The sequence below is a fragment of the Propithecus coquereli genome, unplaced genomic scaffold, assembly GCF_000956105.1.
Source record: "Propithecus coquereli isolate 6110/MARCELLA unplaced genomic scaffold, Pcoq_1.0 Scaffold1, whole genome shotgun sequence".
In the NCBI taxonomy this organism is placed as follows: Eukaryota; Metazoa; Chordata; class Mammalia; order Primates; family Indriidae; genus Propithecus; species Propithecus coquereli.
Genome location: NW_012133857.1, coordinates 19454175 through 19474188, shown reverse-complemented (window position 1 = coordinate 19474188; position 20014 = coordinate 19454175). Strand labels below are relative to the sequence as shown.

At 37.8% G+C, this 20014-nt stretch overlaps 2 protein-coding genes across 2 annotated transcripts in view; both read left to right on the top strand.

Moving 5' to 3' along the window:
- Positions 1 to 3132, top strand: part of DNAH12 (dynein, axonemal, heavy chain 12) — a 236169-nt gene extending 233037 nt beyond the window's left edge. Inside the window, 2 exon segments of the mRNA XM_012640974.1 lie at positions 920 to 987; positions 2942 to 3132. Of these exon segments, the coding sequence (XP_012496428.1) occupies positions 920 to 987; positions 2942 to 3132 (259 nt within the window).
- Positions 3133 to 5049: 1917 nt separating this feature from the next.
- Positions 5050 to 18633, top strand: ASB14 (ankyrin repeat and SOCS box containing 14). The gene is made up of 10 exons (XM_012638735.1): positions 5050 to 5171; positions 6695 to 6749; position 6955; positions 7210 to 7341; positions 7426 to 7584; positions 11724 to 11969; positions 14676 to 14847; positions 15298 to 15841; positions 17553 to 17706; positions 18455 to 18633. Exons 1-10 carry the CDS (start codon positions 5050 to 5052, stop codon positions 18631 to 18633), a joined length of 1764 nt encoding a protein of 587 aa, XP_012494189.1.
- The last annotated feature ends 1381 nt before the right edge of the window (positions 18634 to 20014 follow it).

Sequence of the window (20014 nt, the reverse complement as noted above, 5' to 3'; positions counted from 1 at the left end):
TCCGACAGAAATAGTTCCAAATGGTGTTATGAGGGGACCCAACTGCACATAATTCATTTTATTATTTCTATCTCTTTTCTTTTTTCATCACTTTACAGCCATTGTTCTTAACTCAATTTGCCTTATGTATGGATTCGTTTTTTCCTTCCCTCCTTCCTTCCAACCAACCACTCAACAATGAAGCACAGTGAAAAGAAACCAGATTTTCTAGATAGGCAGATCTATGTTTGAATCCTGACGCTGGCACTTAAGAGCTATGTAACTGTGAGAAAAGTACTCAGTGTCTCTGAGCCTCCAATCTTTATCTGTGAAATAGGAAAAGGAATGGGGACAGGATCATTTGTGAGGGTCAAATGTGATAGTATAATGTCTGCCTCCTGGATGGTACTTAAAAATTGGCAGGGCTGGGCACGGTGACTCACACCTGTAATCCCAGCACTTGGAGAGGCCAAGGTGGGATGATCCCTTGAGCCCAGGAGTTTGAGACCAGCCTGAGCAACATAGTAAGACCCCATCTATACAAAAGATTTTTAAAAAATTAGCCAGGTGTGGTGGCGTGTGACTGTCGTCCCAGATACTTGGGACGCTGAGGCAGGAGGATTGCTTGAGCCCAGGAGTTGCAGTGAGCTGTGATCACATCACTTCATTCCAGCCTGGGATATGAAGAAGACCCTGTTTCTTAAAAAAAAGAAAAAAATTAGTAGAGACTAATATTTGTCCACTGTTTTACACTTTGCTTTTTCATAATTTTCTTTTGTTTCTCTCAATTCTTCATTGCTACTTCTTCATTTTCTTTTTTTACATTTCTTTTCCTCTATATCTCTGGTCCTTTCTTATATTAAAAGCCAAGTAGCAATCTCTTCTTAGAAGCAAATTTCGTAAGTTATTTTTAATAATTTCTGTCAATTTCTTTTTACAGTGGATTGCTTGCTGAACAATATCCCAAACTTCTGTTTGACCTGATGCCCATCATATGGATAAAACCAAGTAAATATTCTCTTAACAAAATTTTTTTGAGTTTTAGGGAGAATAATGATAGATATTAATTGCTCCTCCAAATAAGTTTTTGCTCAAACTTTTTAGGATTTACCTCAATTATAATAAACATTGGTGGAATAGTTACATTATTTACATTGGAAATATATTATTCTCCCTTTTTTGTGTGTGGCACTTACACTATTTTTGGAATATCACTCTGCCTCTTTTTTCTTTGAATAACTAATGATGAAGGAGGTTTATTTCTGGAACCTCTGACTGGTAGAAAGAGAATCACAAGCAGAGTTGCTAGGACAACTCTGGTTACACATTGAGATATTCCTGCCCACCCCATTTCCCAGCCCCACCCCATCTCCCCCTGCCCCAGGTGACACGTTTTTTGCAATCGCCAAGGAACCTAAAGATGAAATGTAATTTGTTATATGGCTATAGAATTCATTGTGGTTAATACGCTTTCTAAATCACCAGTATTCTTTTTTTTTTTTTCATTTCAGGATATTATGAGGGTACAAACATTTTGGTTACATTTTATGTCTTTGCCTTACCCAAGCGAGGGTTAGAGGCATGCCCTTCCCCTCTACAATGCTCCCTGTGTCCTTTAGTTATGGGTTTACCCCCCATCCCCCTAATCCCTGGAAAATATTACTACTGTGTGAGCGCCATAGTGCTGATCAGTCAGTGCCAATTTGATGGTGAGTACAAGTGGAGCCCATTCTTCTGATCTTGTGATACCTCACTTCGGATAATGGACTCAAGCTGTATCCAAGAAAATATAAGAGGTGCTAGATAACTGTCGTTTCTTATAATTGAGTAACATTCCATTGTATACGTATACCAAATTTTAATAATCCACTCATGAATTGACGGGCACTTGGGTTGTTTCCACATCCTTGCCATAGTGAATTCACTCTGCCTCTTTATGCTCTTAGCCCATGGGAGGTACTGTTCTCTTTATCCCTCTCCCCACCCACTTCTACAAGGGGTTTCAAAGATCCTACAGCTGCCCATCCATATTTTGATTCTGGACTCCTTTTGCACACTGCCCAGAGGCACAAATAGGCTTGACACAGTCTCCAGCTAGTGACTAGCATTTTCTGGGTATAAGAAAGCTCTAGGCCTAGGAGCCAGCCAGGTGCCCCAAAGTGTAGCTATTGCAAGCCACATAGCATGGAGGCCACTTTTTCCCCCATGGAGAAGCTTGCTCCTTCCCTCCTGTTGCTGTCATAATTTTTCCACAAGTCTGAAAAAATGAGGCTCATTCTTTTGTTTTCTCTTCCATAACTTTTTTATTCTTAAATAACAACAAATGAAAACATTTACAAATCATCCAGAATCATCACCTAACCTATCAAATATTTTCATTATTACTGTGGTTCAATTACAGCTATGACAAATGTAACCTTAGTTTAGAAAGACTCCTAACATCTCATATCTAGCTTTTTGGGGTTGCACATAGATTCTTTTTGTGAATTGATAAGAGTTGGTGTGTTTTTCTTATTAGTAACCTGCTCAAAACAAATAGAAACTTCAGCTTCTTTTAATTTATGGATTTCTTGTATTAGAGCTCTAAGTGGTTGTGTTTCTCCTTTCAGGTCTCCCCCATTATCTACACTGTATTTTATTCCCTCTTCCCTACCCTCTGCTTCTCTTATTCCTTCCCTTCCAAGTACCTCTTTAGTTCCTTCATGCCTGCTAAGTGATCAGAACTTAAAAAAATCAATTCCTGTCTTCTACACCTAGAATCATGCATCACATGCAATCACTTGCCTTGTTTCACAAACATATTATACCCAACTTTCAACAAACTTTAAAAACCTTTGCATATCATAATAATGATCTTAGATTCAGTACTGGCCATTTTATATACAAGATAAATAGTTGTTCTTCTAGTACCTAGAATAACTGTTTTCTCTTTATCAAATGAATGTATTTCTTTTTTTTCAAGCTGAAAAGTCTCGTATTATAAAATCGGATGCCTATGTCTGTCCCCTCTACAAGACAAGTGAACGTAAAGGAACCCTCTCTACTACAGGACATTCTACTAACTTTGTCATTGCAATGTTGTTAAAAACAGACCAACCCACTCAACACTGGATCAAGCGTGGGGTTGCTTTGCTTTGTCAATTGGATGACTAAATTGGACAAATTTAGAAAACATCTGAAAGAAGTAAAAAAATATATATTGTCTTCACTTACTTAAAAATATATATATTATAAAACCAAGTATCTTGTTGTTGTTCTTCTAAATGGTCTTTGAAATGGTCTTTGCATTGTTCTTCTCCCTTATATACCACTATTGTTTGGAATATGGCCTTCTAGGTGGACTCTTTTGAGATTACAGCCAGACTCTACCTGTGTGTGGAAGAAAAATGTGAAAAGAAGTGTTTGTTGGAAGCATATGAAAAATCTTTGAAGGTTTTATTTAGTTTCTTTTTTAAGTTTGATATCTATGTGAAAAAAAGATTTGAGGGATTAAATAGATAAAATTCAACTAATATCAGAAATTATCTCTTTCATAAGTTAAGTCATTTATTCGGCTTCAGTAATAGTTTACTTTTCACTCACCTACCTGAAGGAATTATACATTAAACATCTCAAATACATAAATTAAGAAATTGTAAATAAGGAAAATATTAAAGACAACTACATAACTAAACCCCTATTTCATACTTTTAAGACCTTAGTTCCATTGCTAACAGTACTCCTGTGACTAGGAAAGGAAACACGAAGCAGTGAAGTTGACCCACAGAGGCAGTGAGATGGCTGGAGAGCACCCCCACTCCTACAGCTGATGTGACATTGTGCTCTTTGGCATTTGCTGCGTATTTAATCTGAAATGTCAAGTGGTCCCTTTGCTATTTTTAGTGTATATTAACAATTTTTAAATGTTTCAACAAAACGAAGTTTTAGTCAAAATTTTATTGTCTTGTGTAGAGTTAATTCCTTCCTTAGGATTCCCAGGACACGTAAGGCCACAGTTCTGTAACACAAGGAAAATACAGGTACAGCTACCCAGTGAATCTGGACTGTTGGGACAGTCACTCTTGATAATTCAGTCCGAGCAAAATGTTTGGCCTCTCTTAAGTGGAAAATTGATTCTGATTTGCAGTGGCTGTGCACATGGGTCTTAAGAGAATGAATTCTCTTTCCATGGCCAGCCCCTTGCTAAAACATTTTATCCCAGGAATAAAATATTTAATCCTTTAAATTTGATGGATTACAGCAGTGAAGAAAAGAGATCATGTTTCCAAAGAGAGCTAAACCACATGTAAAAAAACAAGGAGAATGTGCCAGACTGTCTTATGATCAAGTATTTATAGTAAAGCTATTAATGGAATGGTCACTGCAGGGGAGTGGAGATCCTAAATATAAATGAAAATTCTGAGCCTTACATGTGCTAGTCCTTAACAGTGAAAACTTCAGTGCTGTCCTAAAGGATATAACAAAAGGTAAACGAGTCTTTCATATGTGATCAAACCTATTTAATGCTAAAACTGAAAATGTTCTTTTAAAACCATTTAGATACTGTCTAATAGAATACATTTGTTTTTGCTATGCTATTCCTATTATATGTTGTATTACAAGAGTACATTTATTCCTATAACATGTTTACTTTTAGTGATTACTAAGTAAAATATTATTTTCAGCGGAATACTCTAAAGATATTTTGGGTGAGTGCTACAATCGCAGAAAAACTCACAAGGCAAGCCTAAAATAGATCAATATGAGCATTATCAATGTTACAATGGCACTGACCTAAGTCTTACGTGAACGGTTGTTTTTCCTGAATAAGCTTTAAGTAAATGGCTACTTGTGGAAACTTCTAATTTATGTTGAATCTATGGAAGTTCAGGAAACTGTTGTAAATTTATGGAAAATTTTTTAAATGAATACTGTGTTTTCTAAATTTTGTATTTTCTTCATTTATCAATCCTATTAATTTTCTAATTTTCTAAATTTCATTTATAATTTTAAGCAGTTGATAATCTTTTCACAACTGGAAAAATATTTTTAATTCATTCTGACTTTAAAGTAAACTTGTCGGCGTTTCACATGGATAATTACACCAGTGATGAAGACTTAGAGGATGATTTTGACACTCAGTTCAGCATTCAACAGAGTTTGCAGGATATTTACATGCCAGGAACAACACAACGTGCACCTGAGGATGAGAGGTAATGTTTCCTCGTGGGCAGTGTAGTATGAAGTACTGTATTCAACAGCTGAGACTTGTCATTAGCTTAACTCTATTGTTGTGACAAAAACAGGAGAGAGGGTCAGAATCCAAGGAACTGTCATTTAAATATGTTCAAGACATGATGCTTGATGAGACAGGAAAAATCTGGAAAGAATTCAGAATTTAATTAGGCAGTTAAAAAAAGTAGTTGAAGGAGGTTAGCAGCAAATCTGGGTGAGGAGGTGCAGACTGGAAATCAGAAGGAAGAAATAAATAAGGCTATGAAGGGCTAGAGAAGAAAACTCTGACAGATCTTGTCTTCAGGGAGCTAAAGAAATGCATAAATCCAACCAAGACACATAGAAAGTTATTAGTGGGGTAGGTGGGGATGGGGTCTAGTCTTTGACCTACTCAAGTCAAAAGGTGGGATGATGTAAACTTAAACCCAGGAGAGATTATCCCCTTCTAAAGATGTGGATTCAGAGTTCTGTTATGGTAACAGTAGAAAAGGACCGATGTGTCCCTCCGTGGTGTAAGAATGGCCCTGGCTATAGGCAGTCAAGCACACCTGGTCAAACACTCCCTGTGATCAGCAGCCTCAGCCCCCTGAGGTGGGAACCATGGTTTTTACTGGGGTGATAAACCTAGTTTGCTTGGGATGGTGATCTCTATTTGCCTGCCTGAGGTAAAACAGGATAAATGTCTTTTGACCCCGGGAGATTTTATAATTAAATATAGATTGCTCTACATACTTGTCAGTAGATAAAAAATGTTAAAAAAGAAAACATAAATAAATATAGAGATGATGAAGTACATCAATCTTATGGTATTTTTTTAATGTAACAAACTCATGGAGTGATCACTATTATTTTAAGTACTTCATAAATATTAATTCATTTAAATTCTAATTCTCATTACCTCTCTGTGAGGTAGGTACTCTTATTATCCCCATTTAGAGGTGAGGAAACTGAGGCACAGAAAAGTTAAGTGACTTACCCAAGGCCAAGAGCTAGTAAATGAAGAGCCACTCTGTGCTCTAAACCACACACTAGTCCTATACTTTTGTGTTAAAAACTCACACCATGACGATCTACTATTTTTAAAATAATTTTTGCTAGAATTACTGACATTACAGGGTGGCCATTAAATACTACCGTGCAGTAATGTGACCTTTCATTCCTAGGCAGGTTTGATTCAGTTCAGCAAACACTGATTGGGGGCTTACTGGGATCCAGGCCCTCACACAGTCCTGGCCCTAAAGCAGCGAAGTCTAATGAGGGAAGGCAGACATGGGAAGGAGTTTCCCCAGAATGTGTTAAGGGCACGTTCTAGGGAAACATTTTACAATATTTTACATTTTACAAATAGAAGTATTTCTAGTAAGCCTCAGTCATTGCCTCATATGAGAGTTCATTCCTGATTAACTATTACTGCCTTTACCCTTTCCTTTTGATTTTTGTCAGATACCTTAGTTTTTTCCTCAGTTTTGGAATTACACATGTATTTTTTTTTTCTGCACAGCTTCCATTCCTTTTTGAGCACTGACTATAAGAAGATAGTTGAAACAATAGAGACAGTTAAGTACTCTTCCTAGTCTATCTCCTTTAACTGTGGTAAGACGTGATGGCGACAACTGGCTGCATTTCCCTTGAAGCTCCAGAAGCCTAGGGGCAGGTTTTTCCAAACGCTGAACACCACGGGGGTCCCCAGCTGACTGCCAAGAGTCTGATGTGGCCTTTCTGGGAGAAAATACGTCAACACAACTTAGCAAAGAGCTCCAGGGTTCCTCATAGAGGGGGCTATTTTTCTGTATGTAACAAGACACTGGGGTGGGTGTTCACAGGCCCAGGTGGTATGGAATGCTAGATGGCAGTTCTTATTGTCTGTCCTATGTCTTTGGAATTTGTCTTTTGTAAAAGGTGGTGCTAGAATTCTGTTGTCTCACACACTAAATTTGGTGGTGGAATTCAGAAGCAATATAGGCTGCCTTGTATGTGTGCCAAAAGTGAATCTGTTCTCATTTGACTTGTTAATAGGTAAGGAAGATGCATTGTCACACTTAACCAAGTACCATTCTGCTTTTGATGAAGCAGATGAGATCGGCTGGCTTCCTTTGCATAAGGCTGCAGTGCAAATAAATAAGAACATTTTGGAAATAACCCTAAAAGGTAAACTCCCTTTTACTCTTTTTGATGCTTCTAAGAAATAAATTTAAAATTTATTTCTACATCTTAACCTGTGTGCTATTTCAGCTTCAAAACCCAGCACATGGGAGCAAACAACCCACAATGGTGAAACACCACTTTTTTTGGCTGTCAGTAATTGCCTCTTAGAAAATGCCAGTTTTCTTCTTCTGAATGGCTGCAATCCGAATGCTAAGAATTTCGAAGGCAATTCTCCTCTTCTTACAGGTAATGAACACCTTGTCTCTACAGAAGAGTCGGTGGTTCGAGTCTCCTTCATGCCCACAGGTTTCAAAGACAGCTTTTGGGACATAGTTGGAGCACTGTCCCTCTGGTCCCAATGACCAGACATGTGTACCTGACCCTCCAAAAGCTTTCCATAGGCTGCTTGTGAGGTGCCTGAGGCCAAAATCTCTGCCTGATTAAGAGCAGTTCATCTTGCATGGTGCCTTACTTGAACCACTTCACTCTGGTGTGAGACATAAGAGGACAGCAAAGTTACCCCATGGAGAGTGGCTAGGCAGGCAGCAGAAACGGGAGAATTAGTTGAAAACAATTAAAAAGCAGGTGGTCAGATCTCTAGATCACTCCTCCCCCACCCCAGTAGAATTCTGGAGGTTTATTCTCTCCATAGCTTAAATGGAGAGTCTCTGGACCAGAGGATTTAAGGCGAGGGTGGGAGTACTAAACTGAAAACACTGAAGGAATTAAGCAAACATAGGCTCAGACCACCCAGCCCTCCCCCACTCCAGCTACCCAGAAAACTGGCAGCCAGGCCCTCACCCTCTATGAGGAGGCTTCTCTGGAAAATTTGACCAGCACAAGAAGAAAGATCTAAAGATAATGACATTGGGGGTTTACCAATAAATGGCTCAAACGTATCAACCTATAGTTAAGCCCACAACCCACAAGCCCCATCCACTGTTTAGAATTTCCAATCAGCTTTTTAGTCCCCAGCTCTTAATCATGAGCAGAGAGCCAAAGGGTGTCTGAGGGAAGTCTTCGACAAACAGATAAGCAACTTGGAGGAACAGATTATTTGGGGGAAATAAAATGTAAAGTGAAATTATCATTAATTTCTTAATTAATGATATTAATGAAATTAATGAAATAAGAACAGGATACTAAAAAAAATACCAAAACAAAAAGATGTTCTTTAAAAACCCATAACGATGCTAGAAGTTGAAGTTTAGGAAAGCTTCCAGAAAAAGATAAGAAATGGAAAATAGGAAAGAAAAGAAATTTAAAAATTAGAAGGACGACCCAAGAGAAACAACACATGAATGACAGAAATGATTGAGAGAACAGACAAGGTGGAGGCAATATATCACCAATGAAATAAGTCAAGAAAAGGATTTCCTAAAACAAAGGACATGTGTTTCCAGAATGAAAGGGCACACTAAGCAGCAGCTCAATGAATTACAAATGACCCAACATCTTTAGCACTTTGATTCCGGTCTCAGGGCAATTAGAGCACTTTCTATGGCACCTTGTAAATAGTTGTAGGCAGAATTCATTCTGATTCAGCACCCTGGCATCTAGCAAGATTCCTCACACACGTTTAGTGCCAATAACTAGTGAAGGAATAGTGAGATGGATAAATTCAGGTGTTTTACGATCTTGAGTGACTAAGGATCATCATCCAAATGTGAATTAACAGTATAAATGCAGAAAAGCCAGTTATTAGAGAATTTGTTAACAAAATGTGGTTAAACATCATTTCTATAAACTTAATATATATAGAAATAAATGCAAGGATAGATATGAAAATATCGACGAAGATCATTTGAAAGAAGTAGGATTATGGGTCATTTTCCGCATATATGGTCTAAGTTCATTGAAAATGAACCCATTTTATCATAACAAAAAAGCATAAAAAGCTTTAAAAAAAAAAAAAGACACAGCCACCAGGGACAAAGAGAAGTTTCTACAAGCTTCCTAACAGAAGGGGGAAAACAAAGGGACACATTGTATACAAAAGATGACAAATCAGAATGGTTTTAGACTTCTCAATGATAACTAAAAGCTGGAATAAATTGGTGGAGAATAGTTCTACAAGTTCTGAGAGAAAATTATTTCCAACTTAAACTTCTATATTTAGCCAAACTATCAAATCTGAAGGTAAAGACGTGGAAGACATATATTTTCAGACATAGGCGATCTCAAAAAATTCTTCTCTCACACAGCCTTCTTAGGAAGCTACCAATATGGGAGTAAACTAGAAAAACAAAAGCTTGGGATCCAGGAACCAGGAGATCCAGCTCAGGTGGCAGGAAAATGAGATCCCCAGGATGATGGGAACAGCGATCCAAGGATGATACGTTACTAGGCACTAAGTCAAGACAAGAACAGGTCAGGAAGCCCCAGGTACAGCCTTCTTCAAGACCACGATGGGATAGGAATGAATATTTTGAAAGGAGATTTAGACAGTTTAGAGGGTTTGGGGTTGAATTAATGATAAGCAAATTGAAAACTAAGCAAATGAAATGTAAGACAAGTATGAACTCTAGAGAAAACAAAAAGATGTGCAGAAAAGGAAATATAATCATAGTCCAGCTTTGAATAGCAAACATAATAAGGCAAACACAATATTTCTCTAACAAAAATTACACTATAAAAATATTAGAAGGATGTTTGGATGAAAAATGTGTATGTGTGGTAGGGACAGAAGGAGAAAAGCAAGTTAAATCTTCATTTTCCATGGTGAGAAGTCATTAAGTTATGCCAAAACCAAAAAATCAAAGACTAACACTACAAGGAGGTTATTTAGAAAAAAAATGTTAATATCAAAGAATCAGCTAAAAGATGCCTCTGGGGAAGAAGAAAAAGACTAGGGAAACAGTAGTGGACTTTATAGTAACTGACTCTTTAAATTCTACGTATGTATATCTTTTATCAAAACAAAAACTAAAGAGAACAGCAATCAGAGTACTGCCAAAAATTGGGATTTGGAATCCCTTCATGATTTGTCCCAAGATGCTCTCTAAGGCTTTACATTTACAGAAAAAACACCAAGAAGAGCCCTCTCTGAGAAAGCACTCAAACTATATAGCATAATACTGTACAGTGAAAAGAACTCTGGATCAAGTCTAACCTCTCTAAACCTGTTTCCTCGTCTATAAGGCTGGGATAATAGCAGTATTTATCTGTGTGTGTAAAAGTCACATATGTAAAAGACATGAAGCTGTGAAGCTTGTCATAACAATGATGGTGGAAAGAGCTGGTTTTCCTCCCTTGACTTCTGCCTGGTCAAATGATTCCATTTCTGTGGCACCTGAACAGCATGTCCCCACTGATAGATCAAGGAAAATGCTGGGTCAAAGTTAAGCAAGTTTAGGCTTGCTTAACTTAAGATTTCTCAGAGGCTTCAATATACCAGTGTACAAAATGAATCTTGAAGAGAGTGTTAGAATACACAGCATTCCCAAGTCTTTTATTGTATTTTTTCTTTAATGACAGAATCATTTTCTTCACAAAGAACCTCCAGGGGCTTTCTGAACAACACATTTGGGAAACACAGGCCAAAACCATTTTCTATGGTCTCAGCCACTCACCCAAACATGCATATTTAAATTATATTTTAGTAATTTGCTGAGGTAGGTTCTGTTGCTGTTTTTGTTTTTCCTCTTTTAAAGCATCTACAAGCATTTTCAGGACTGTATTGAGTACTTTTTTTTTTTTTTTTTTTTGAGACAGAGTCTCACTCTGTTGCCCTGGCTAGAGTGAGCGCCGTGGCATTAGCCTAGCTCACAGCAACCTCAAACTCCTGGGCTCAAGCGATCCTCCTGCCTCAGCCTCCCAAGTAGCTGGGACTACAGGCATGCACCACCATGCCCGGCTAATTTTTTCTGTATATTTTTAGCTGTCCAGATAATTTCTTTCTATTTTTTTTAGTAGAGATGGGGTCTCGCGCTTGCTGAGGCTGGTCTCAAACTCCTGAGCTAAAACAATCTGCCCGCCTCGGCCTCCCAGAGTGCTAGGATTACAGGCGTGAGCCACTGCGCCTGGCCTGTATTGAGTATTTAAGTTCCCATTTTCTTGAGAAAATAAAGATGGTAAATGAAAGTTTTATATGTTTGTGTTTCAACCACATAAGCTGCCAGTGAATAATCAGCACATTGTCCATAGAAGCAGACAATGAATGGTCATGGCTTACAGAAAAATAAATAGCCCACTGATGTAAAACATTATTGATATTATTCGACATATGCCTTATTTTATAATTTGTTTCCTAAACACAGTGTTGGGGCAGGTCGGGGGTAGGTAGGGAGAACTCCTTAAGAAAGCCTGAGGGACACTAGCCAATAGGATACTCCAACCTCCACTTCCTATTGAACATAATGCCCACCTCACTTCTAATTTCCCAGCTGTTCTGCGTGACTCCTACGACATGGCTGCCTTGCTGATCAGCCACAGAGCAGATGTCAATCTGCGGTGTGCCAACGAGAGGACAGCTCTCCATGAAGCAGCCAAACTGGGCAGACAGGACATGGTGAAGCTTATGCTGGCTTCTGGGGCGCACATTGACCCACAGAGCTCCTATGGATTCACTCCTCTTGCTCTAGCTGCTCAAAATGGGCACACTGAAATCATGGAAATGTTACTGCAGAAAGGCAAGATTTTCTGTATGGTCCTAACCTGCCAAGGGGTAATGTGATCCAAGTGTTCTCCTCTTGATGGAGAGCTTCAAAATGATAGAAGTTAACATTTTCATTAAGCCTAATATAAATGTTTGATAAAACTTTGTGTTAATATTGACTATTGAAAAGCCTAAAATAGAGATTGAATTTCTTATTTGGTGTGATATAATTTCCCTAAAATTACCAAGATGCGGGTTACTCTTTTACTTAATGTTTCCTCACCATGCTAAGAGGATGATTTTTTTTTTAACTTTTTTTATGTTGTCTTTTTCTAGAATCATAAAATCAAAGATCCTGCAACATCCTCTACATGTTACCTCTGCTTAGGCTATCATGAGGCAGTTTAATTTGTCATCGAATGGCTTTAGATGTTAGGGAATTCTTCCTGATTTTTTTCTCTTTGGGTCCCCGTTCTTCTCTCTAGTAATAACCAAAACTCCAAGAGAGGAGGAAGGCAACTTATATTTACTGAGAACTTTCTAAGCAACTGATATTAAGCTATCCATGTTGCCTTATGATCCTTTAAAAACTCTGTGAAGTAGGTACTATCCTCATTGTGCACTTGAGAAAGTGAGGGTCAGAGATGGTACCAGTTGCAAGACTTCCCTTTCAAATATGCCCCCTCCCCTGCCCCCAGCACTATAGCTATGGCCATTTTAGATCCTATTTAACTGGTGGGGATCCTTGGCTTAGAACTTTGGCATTTATTGTCATTGAGGAGACCTCCATTGATGACACTGTTAGATGAAGCACTGTAGTATCTAAAGTTTTAATTCAAAGGAACAAACTTTTACCAAGATTTAATAAAGTCTCAATATTAGAATTATCTTCGTTAGTCTCTTCCCTATGTCTAGAAGCCTATTTCATTCTTTAACAATACATGGACCTGATTTCCAATATTCTAGATGGCAGGGACCCCTATACTTAAGAACAACTTTGTACTTTCTAGACTTATCTAAATCTTTCCTAAATTGTATGGGAAAGGCTAGTTTCCAATCAATGCCCATAAGACATTTTAAGTAAGATGTTTTGAATGAGCAATGTAAGAGATGTCTACATCATTAGCTGGAAAAACAAAAGTAAACACTGGCTCTTTCGACTTTGAGGAAAGAGTAACCTTTTGCTTAGAATAGAAGAGAGGCAACAGATGTTAAATCCTCTAATCTTCAAAGAAACCAGCATGGGTTGACCTCAGTGAGGTCAGTGAGTGAGCATTTCCTGTAAGTAACCTCCTTACAAAGTAATTTGCACAAAGTGACATAGATAGTAAATGGCAGGGCCAGCATTTGAAGCCACATCTGTCTGATTCCAAATTACATTATTTTACCACCCGGCACTGCTAGAGTGGCAACATGGCATTGTAGAAATGAACCATGAGTCTGTAATACCTGTGTACAAATCCTGACTACCTTGCTTACTAGCCGTGCGTCTTTGGGGAAGTCACTCAAACTCAATGAGCCTTAGTTTCTTCATCTTTAAAATGAAGATATTAGCATCTACTTTGGGGGGTTGTTGTGAAGTTTGGAAATTATTATGCACATAAAGGAACCAGCACATAGTGAGCACTTAATAAATGGAGGCTTATTAGGTTTTATTTACACATTCTAGAAATGGGGTTTTGGAGCAGCCACTGTACCTGATGACTCTGGAGGCTGTACTGGCTCATGGGGCTATTTGGAACCCCACATCTTTTTCATATGAGCTATGAATGTGCCGAGAATGCTCTCTTCAATTTTTGTCCATCCAGATGCTACTTTTTCTTCATAAGCCACTTTGCTGAGAAGCCTTCCATAACTCCTTTCTCTATCCTTCACTTCCCAGCTCCTCTTAAAAACCCAGCCCTAGATCCTCTAGAAGACATTTTGCCTGTGTTTGTACTCTTACTATCCAAACCACACACATGACACTTAGTATTCAGGGCACAGTTTGAGCATCCCTAATCTGAAAATCCCAAATCCAAAATGTTCCAAAAGCCAAAACTTTTTTGAGCACCAATGTAGCACTCAAAGGAAATGTTCGTTGGAGCATCTCAGATTTCAGATTTCTAGATTAGGGATGCTAAATCAGTATGTGTAATGCAAATATTCAAAAATCTGAAAAAAATCCAAAATCTGAAACACTTTTGGTCCCAGACATTTTGAATAAGGGATACTCAAGCTGTACTACTATTTATCTTTTTAACTATCAGCAGTCCCTAACTTCAATTAAAAATAATTACAGTGTCTCTTACTATGAACAGACCTCTAAGAACAACTTAGAACAAACGCCCTTTTCAACCAAAACAGCATCATTAGATGGTGTGGTGATGTAGTTCAATAGGTTTATTAGTACCATCCTATATTAAGAGTGCTGAGTTAAGTGGGCTTTTGTAGGCTGATCTAGAAGTAAAACTACCTTTTATTAAAGTATTTTTACTGGAGTTTTCAAGTTCCAAACAACTTATAAAATTACTCTGAAAGCCAACCTACTTATAATTTAGAAACAGCTTGTGCCATTTTTTCCCTCCCCATCTAGTTTAGAAGCTGCTTGAGAGCAAGAGGTCATATTTTATTTCTTTGATTCTTAGTGCTTTGCTAGAGTAGGTGCTCACTAATTGCTTTTTGGTGGTATATTTTTTTAATTGCTTAAGCAATACAGTGGAAAAGAATTTTTGCATAACATGACTCTTTATCCTCTTAGGAGCTAATGCTCATGGTCAGGCCTCTGATTCTTCTTCCATCTTACTTGAAGCCGCTAGCGGAGGAAATCCAGACTCCGTGACTCTCTTGCTAGGGTATGGAGCTGATGCCAACATCCCTAAGAGTTCAGGCCACCTGCCCATTCATGTGGCAGCTGACAGAGGCCACTTATTGTAAGTTCAACTACATTACTGTAAATAATAGAAATAGTAATAGCTACCTTTTATTCTGAACCACTACTAGGAAATTTATATTCTTTTTTTCTGATCCTACAACTAAACACCCCTTTTAAAGATAAGAAACTCTTGACCAGCTAGAAAGTACTAAAGCCAAGCATCCTCTGAAGAGATATAAAACTTTTATTATCAGGTCCTTAGGCAACATGGGAGGCCTCTGGTCTCAAATGACTGAGCGAATTCTGAGTTTTATAAACTAGACAGTAGTTCCATTTGATTTTATTTGGTATCTGAGCTTTTGAATGAAGGAATTGTGCTTCTTTGTTCGGGGTTCTAAATACCACCTGATACTAATACCATCCAGTGTTAATATAAAGCAATCATAAACAGGTTAATGTTGCATCTTAACAAAAACTATTTTGAAATCACTTTGAAATTCTTTTTCAGAGCTCTGAAGATATTGATTCCAGTTACAGATCTTGCTGCCATTAAGCAGAGTGGGATCAGCCCAATTCACTGCGCAGCAGCAGGAGCACACCCTCAGTGCCTGGAACTTCTCATCCAGGCTGGGTTTGATGTGAATTTCATGCTAGATCAGAGAATTCGCAAACACTACGATGACCAAAGGAAGTCAGCTTTGTATTTTGCCGTATCAAATGGTGACCTTTCTTCAGTTAAGCTCCTTCTGAGTGCTGGAGCTCTGCCTAATCAAGACCCAGTTAACTGCCTCCAGATAGCCCTCAGGATGGGCAATTATGAGCTGATAAGTCTGCTGCTAAGACATGGGGCCAATGTCAACTACTTCTGCAGAGTTAATCCTTTACATTTCCCATCAGCACTGCAGTACACACTGAAAGATGAAGTCATGCTCAGGATGCTGTTGAATTATGGGTATGACACAGAGCGATGTTTTGATTGTCCTCATGGGGACAAAGTTCATCCCTCCTATACTTTTGAAGGCTGGACATCTACAGTTATCAAAGATACTAAGGTAAGCCCACAGCACTGGCTGCATTGCTTTATAGTCATTATCTGTGGCCCTGAAACTACAGCAATAAATACACTCCATCCACTGTCTCCAGAAGCTCGTGGTAGAAAGATTCTAGTATAATAAATACCTGATAAAATAATTATAATGTGATAAAATAAACACAATAGAAAGATGTAAAAGGGTACAGAAATAGTTCAGAGGAAAAATTTATTTACCTCTACCTAGCACTGTCAGGAAGCTTCCTAAACGAAGCAACATTTGAGCAAGGTTTTGAAGAATGAATGCAGTTTTAAATACCAATTATGCTTTTTCTTTGAATGAGTTATCTAACTAAAATGCTTTTGGGTTCCCAATACCTGTACCCCTTGGTTTGGCTATTTCTTTTAGCTCTAACATTTGATTAAACGGTTTCCTTTGGTCACCTTTCCAGTGAAAAAAGAATCACTGCCAATACAGTTGGCCACCCCTCCCTTTTTGAGACATTTTTCCCTCTTGGCTTTCATCACACCACACTCTGCTAGTTTCCCTACCTACACGGCCACTTCTGTTCTCCCAGTGTGAGCTCTTCCCCCAGCTCTTCACATGGCTGCCACTCTTCAGGTCTCATTTCAGGTGTCACCTCCCCAAAGAAGCCCTTCCCTGTCCACCTTGTCTGAGGTAGTTTCCTTCCCCAATCATTCTCTTATCATGCTGTTCATTTCTTTTATAGCATTTATCTCTTTCTAAAATTATCATTTTAATATTTTACTGATTGTGCCTCCCCCACAAATACATGAACATAAGCTCTTGTTCATCACTTTCCTCAGCTTACAAATCTGTGCTTAGCACATAATGGATGCTCTATAAATACTTGAATTCATATTATCAAAATTTGAAAATAGAAAATGGTGAATTAGAAAAAGTACTTTGAATTGTGAAAAGTGAAAGCCAAAATATTTTAATATTATATGATTTATTATTTTTAGGTGATTAATGTAGGACTTACTTTCCATATCATTAATTTGGCATTAGGCATATATCATCTTGCATCATTTCCTAATTGTTCATATAGATTTCCCATCTGGGTATCTTGTCTAAGAGCATATTAATTACTTAAAGGTAGAGACTGTCCTATCCCTCATGTATCAAGGTAGGATTCAGTTATGAATGATAGAAAACCCTAAGAGTAGCTTTAACAAGATGGCTCATTCGTCTCTCATATAAAGGCCAGAAGTAAATAGCCTTCTAATTGGACAGCTTCATGATTCACACAAGAAATTCATATCCATACTCCAGCCACAAGAAGGCAGGCAGGAGGCAGCACACCCCTTACTCCTCTTTAAGGACATTCTAGGCGTTGCTCACACTTCCACTTACATTTCATTGGCTAGAACTTAGGTGGCCACATCTAGCTGCAAGTGAAGCTGGAAAGGTCATCTTTATTCACACAGCTACATGACCAACCAAAAGGGTTAACAGATAATATGTGACACTCTCTGTCACACCCCTATTACATCTTATATAGTTCTGAAGGCAAAGCAGTATGTATTTTTCCAAATGTTAGAGGTAAGGCTAAGAGAGAGATTTTCTTGCTCAAGACCATATTTTATAAACGAGGAATTTGAGATCATTTGCTGGCTCTGATTTTAGTGTTCTTTTGATTACTATGCTTAATCATAGGTACTTTCTGCTGTTCATTTACTTTCATAGTTCTTATTTTTTTACCCCTCAGTTCTGTGAAGTAATAACCTTATCATGGCTGCAACATCTCTCTGGAAATGTTGTTCGAGTGATGCTTGATTATGTTGATCAAGTTCGGATCTGTTCAAAGTTGAAAGCTGTGCTTCAAAAACAGGGACTGTGGTCAGAAATACATTTCATCTTAAGTGAGTCTATTTCTTGTAGAAGACTTCCACCAAAATACTAATTATATTCTCATTTGGTTTTTTTTAGAACACTCTTCTATTCTAGTTAGAAGCTTGACCTAAAGAAACCAAAAAAAAAAAATACTATTCCTATCTTAAAAATTTTACTAACTACACTTTATTTGTACTTATTATCTTTTCCCAGGAGATAAAATCTGTTAGGTAACTACTTATTACATAGGTAGGTAATACTTTTATCCCAATCCACCTAAACCATGGCTCTGAAGGAACACTATAGACACAGGAATTAAAAGCTATGAAATGGCAATAAAAACAGGGATGAGAAAAAGCTAAGAGCTAAGTCTGTAGAGGGTATCAAATGATCCTTCTCCAAACCAAATTCTTTCAAAGTAGTACTTAAGTCAAATTAAGAATTTCTTTCATCTCATTTCCTCCTGAGTGATCTTCAGTTTTTAGCCTGCCCCTGAGGAAAAGGGGGAGGGAGGATGGCCTAATACATTCAGACTTAAGGACTTTAGGTCTCGCAGCCCATACCCACAATTGATGCCAGGCTTTGGACTCTAACCTGACAACTTGACATAGCTCTGAAATCGTATCTACAACAAGCGTTGCAATGAAACTGAAAAGCTATTTCCCATTAAGTCACAACAAATGAAATGTACCAAAAGCATTTACTAACTAAACCCTAAGATCACTAAAAACTAATTTTTTTTCCTTTTGGATAATGTGCCTATTTCTTTCATTTTAGCAAATCCTCGCTCCCTAAAACATTTGTGCCGCCTAAAGATCCGGAAGTGTATGGGACGTTTACATTTGCGCTGCCCTGTCTTCATGTCATTTCTTCCATTACCCAATCGTCTAAAAGCATATATCCTTTACAAAGAATACGACCTTTATGAACAAGGAATTTTTACAGGAACGTGGTAATCAAACCATTCTAGAGGAAAAGGTATAATTCTGAAGCTGTATTTCTTAAAATTTGTTACATACGATTCATATTTTTTGTTTTACCTAGCAACTAAAATCTCCGTGCAGCCTACATTCTTTAAAAAGTTGCTCTGAGCCAGGTATGTTGGCATGCACCTATAGTCCCAGCTACTGTGGAGGCTAAAGTGGGAGGCTCACTCGAGGCCAGTTCAAGGCTGCATTGTGCTATGATGGCACCTGTGAATAGCCACTGCACTCCAGCCTATGCAAAATAGTGAGATTCCATCTCTTAAAAAAAAAAAAAAAAGGTGCTCTGAACATAGCCTCTCAATATATAAATGCCTAGCATTCTAAAAGGCAGTTTAAAAAAAATAAAGCCCAAATAATAAAAATTTCAATTAACTGCAATATGCCAGTTCTAATTCTATGTTGATCTTATATTAAATGTATAAATCCAATTTCTATGTGCTCAAAATAATAGATGCCACCTCTAACAATTCAAGATAATTCTTAACAGTATCTTTTTTATAGAGAAGTACATATATAATAGTCTCCTCTTATCCTTGGGGGATCTTTCCAAGACCCCCAGTGGATGCCTGCAATTGTGTATAATACCCTATATCCCTACATATACTGTTTTTTCCTATATAGTCATGTATCACATAACAATGTTTTGGTCAACTGCATATGCACTGGTGGTCCCATAAGATTATATAATACCGTATTTTTACAATACCTTTTCTATGTTTAGATATACAAATACCATGTTAAAATTGTCTACAGTATTCAGTACAGTCACATGCTATACAGGCTTATAGCCTAGGAGCAATAGGAATACCATATAGCCTAAATGTGTAGTAAGCTATACCATCTAGGTTTGTGTAAGCACACTCTTATGTTCCCACAATGATGAAATTGCCTGACACATTTATCATAATGTATCCCCATCTTTAAGCCTGTTGTTACATGACACGTGACTGTATACACATACTGTACATTGTAGATATGCTGGACAAAGAAATGATTCACTTCCCAAGTGGGATGGAGCGGGATGGCAAGAGATTTCATTATGCTACTCAGAACAGCATGCAATTTAAAACTTATGAGTTGTTTACTTCTGGAATTTTCCATTTAATATTTTAGGATGACAGTTGACCCTGGGTAACTGAAACTGCTTGGAAAGCAAAACCATGGATAAAGGGAACTACCGTATGTCTTAGTGATTGGACTGAATATATATTATTTTGACCCCAGTACATGACCTAGAAGTTAGCTGTTCTTGTACAAAAGTCCCAATGCCAGCTTAGTGTCTGATACTGTTTCCTTGTAGAGTCAAGGACAGAGGTGGGGTAATTCAGTTAATTGAAACAGAACCTTCAAG